This window comes from Bison bison, unplaced genomic scaffold, assembly GCF_000754665.1.
Source record: "Bison bison bison isolate TAMUID 2011002044 unplaced genomic scaffold, Bison_UMD1.0 scf7180017861211, whole genome shotgun sequence".
NCBI lineage: Eukaryota > Metazoa > Chordata > Mammalia > Artiodactyla > Bovidae > Bison > Bison bison.
Genome location: NW_011491783.1, coordinates 25,412 through 27,764, shown reverse-complemented (window position 1 = coordinate 27,764; position 2,353 = coordinate 25,412). Strand labels below are relative to the sequence as shown.

At 55.8% G+C, this 2,353-nt stretch overlaps 1 protein-coding gene across 1 annotated transcript in view; it reads left to right on the top strand.

Moving 5' to 3' along the window:
• LOC104983072 (protein very KIND-like) overlaps window positions 1–2,353 on the top strand; it is a gene marked incomplete at its 5' end in the record, with an annotated part of 13,585 nt that overhangs the window by 4,353 nt on the left and 6,879 nt on the right. Inside the window, 3 exons of the mRNA XM_010832559.1 lie at window positions 93–149; window positions 227–309; window positions 523–673. Of these exons, the coding sequence (XP_010830861.1) occupies window positions 93–149; window positions 227–309; window positions 523–673 (291 nt within the window). The remainder of the gene's footprint in view (window positions 1–92; window positions 150–226; window positions 310–522; window positions 674–2,353) is intronic.

Below are 2,353 nucleotides of genomic sequence, written 5' to 3'. Positions count from 1 at the left end.
GCACAGGGCCCTTCCTGCTAGAACTGGGCAGGCGGCCAGCCCCCAGGTGCCCTTTCCCAGCCCCTGCTGACCTGGGCCCCATCACCTGGCAGGCGACGGCAGGGGCAGGGACAGGGACCCAGCGGCCGCCCACCCCCTGCCGCTGCTGGGTGGGCGTGGAGAGCCCCTCCCAGAGCCCCAGCCCCGAGACAGGGCGCTGCTTTCCCTGTGTCCTCGTCCCTGGCAGGAGCTGTTTCAGAAGTGCCACCCTGTCCACTTCTTAAACTCGCGGGCCCTGGGCGTCACGGACAAGAGTGCAGCGGTCCCCAGGTGAGTGTCCGCGGAGCTGGGGGCCCTGGGGTGGCCGAGGGGCTTGAGGGCTCCACCTGGCTATTTCCACCGGGTGGAAATGCCTTTCCAGACACTCTGGCTGACGGGCAATGCCTTGGGGTTCCGAGCTGGACACCAACCCCCTCCTCGGGGTCCCAAGCACTGCCTTGTCCTGGCTGGGACATGCTGGACCCGCGCCTGCGTCTCTTGTAGGGCCAGCTCCTCTGAGTCTCTGTCAGCCAAACCCTGCAGCTTATTTCTGCCCAACTACATCCAGGACAAATACCTGCTACAGCTTTTAAGAAGCGCGGACGACGTCAGCACCTGGGTGGCCGCCGAGATCGTGACCAGCCACACCTCCAAGGTCGGTGCCCAAGGCTCTGGCCCCAGCACAGGGTCGTGGGTGCCAGCGGTGAGGGCACCTCCCTGGGCGAGCCCCTCTGCTGGGGGTGCACAGAGGCATCCCAAGCTGAAACCCCTGGAGTAGGCAAGCACGAGGGGCACTCAAGGCAGGGCCCCCGCGGTTCCCTGGCCTCCACCCCCCACCGATGAGGAAGCCCCAAGGCCCACCAACACCCAGAGTTCCCCAGTCTTTCCCCTTTCAGGGAGAATCTTCCAACTTCAGAGGATTATTAGCTGACAGACTGACCCCTCCTCACTTGTGCCAGGACGTGGGCACTGGGAGCCTGTCCTCGCCCCCGTCTGCACCAATCCTCGATGTCCTCTTGAGCGACAGCAACCTGCAACTTTCCGCTCACCCCGTCAGAGGCGTCACACGGGCCTCCAAGCGCTTTGGGGGGATGTGGGGGGGCATCGGTGCCCCGGGTGCAGGCCAGAGCCATCTCCAGCCCCACCCGGGGTGGCGGTCAGGGGCCGGCACCAATGTTGCTGTGAGTGGAGAATGCAGGGAGGGCTGTTCGCGGGGCGGTGTGACGTCTGCAGGGACAGCGTGGGGTGGGGACGAGGGAGAGCGCGCCCTGGGTGGACGTGCTGATCGAGTCTGAAACACACACGGTCACCGAGTTGCGTGTGGCTTGCTGGCCATCAGAACCACCGGAGACGGACTTCGACACGCAAACTCTGCTCTCAGAAAATGGTCAAAACTCAAAAGCTGAGCCAGAGGATGTCACAGGAAGACTCTACACACGGACCTCACCAGATGGTCAACACTGAAATCAGATTGATTATGTTCTTTGCAACCAAAGATGGAGAAGCTTTATACAGTCAGCAAAAACAAGACTGGGAGCTGACTGTGGCCCGGACCATGAACTCCTTATTGCCAAATTCAGACTTAAATTGAAGAAAGTAGGAAAACCTCTAGACCATTCAGGTATGACCTAAATCAAACCCCTTATGATCATACAGTGGAAGTGCGAAATAGATTTAACGGACTAGATCTGATAGACGGAGTGCCTTATGAACTATGGACAGAGGTTCATGACATTGTACAGGAGGCGGTGATCAAAACCATCCTCAAGAAAAAGAAATGCAAAATGGCTGTCTGAGGAGACCTTACAAATAGCTGTGAAAAGAAGAGAAGCGAAAAGCAAAGGAAAAAAGGAAAGATATATCCACCTGAATGCAGAGTTCCAAACAAGAGCAAGGAGAGAGAAGAAAGCCTTCCTCAGTGATCAGTGCAAAGAAATAGAGGAAAACAATAGAATGGGAAAGACTAGAGATCTCTTCAAGAAAATCAGAGATACCAAGGGAACATTTCATGCAAAGATGGGTTCAATAAAGGAGAAAAATAGTATGGACCTAACAGAAGCAGAAGATATTAAGAAGAGGTGGCAAGAATACACAGAACTACACACACACAAAAGATCTTCATGACCCAGATAATCAGGATGGTGTGGTCACTGACCTAGAGCCCGACATCCTGGAATGTGAAGTCAAGTGGTCCTTAGGAAGCATCACTATGAACAAAGCTAGTGGAGGTGATGGAATTCCAGTTGAGCTATTTCAAATCCTATAAGATGATGCTGTGAAAGTGCTGCCCTCAATCTGTCAGCAAATTTCGAAAACTCAGCAGTGGCCACAGGAC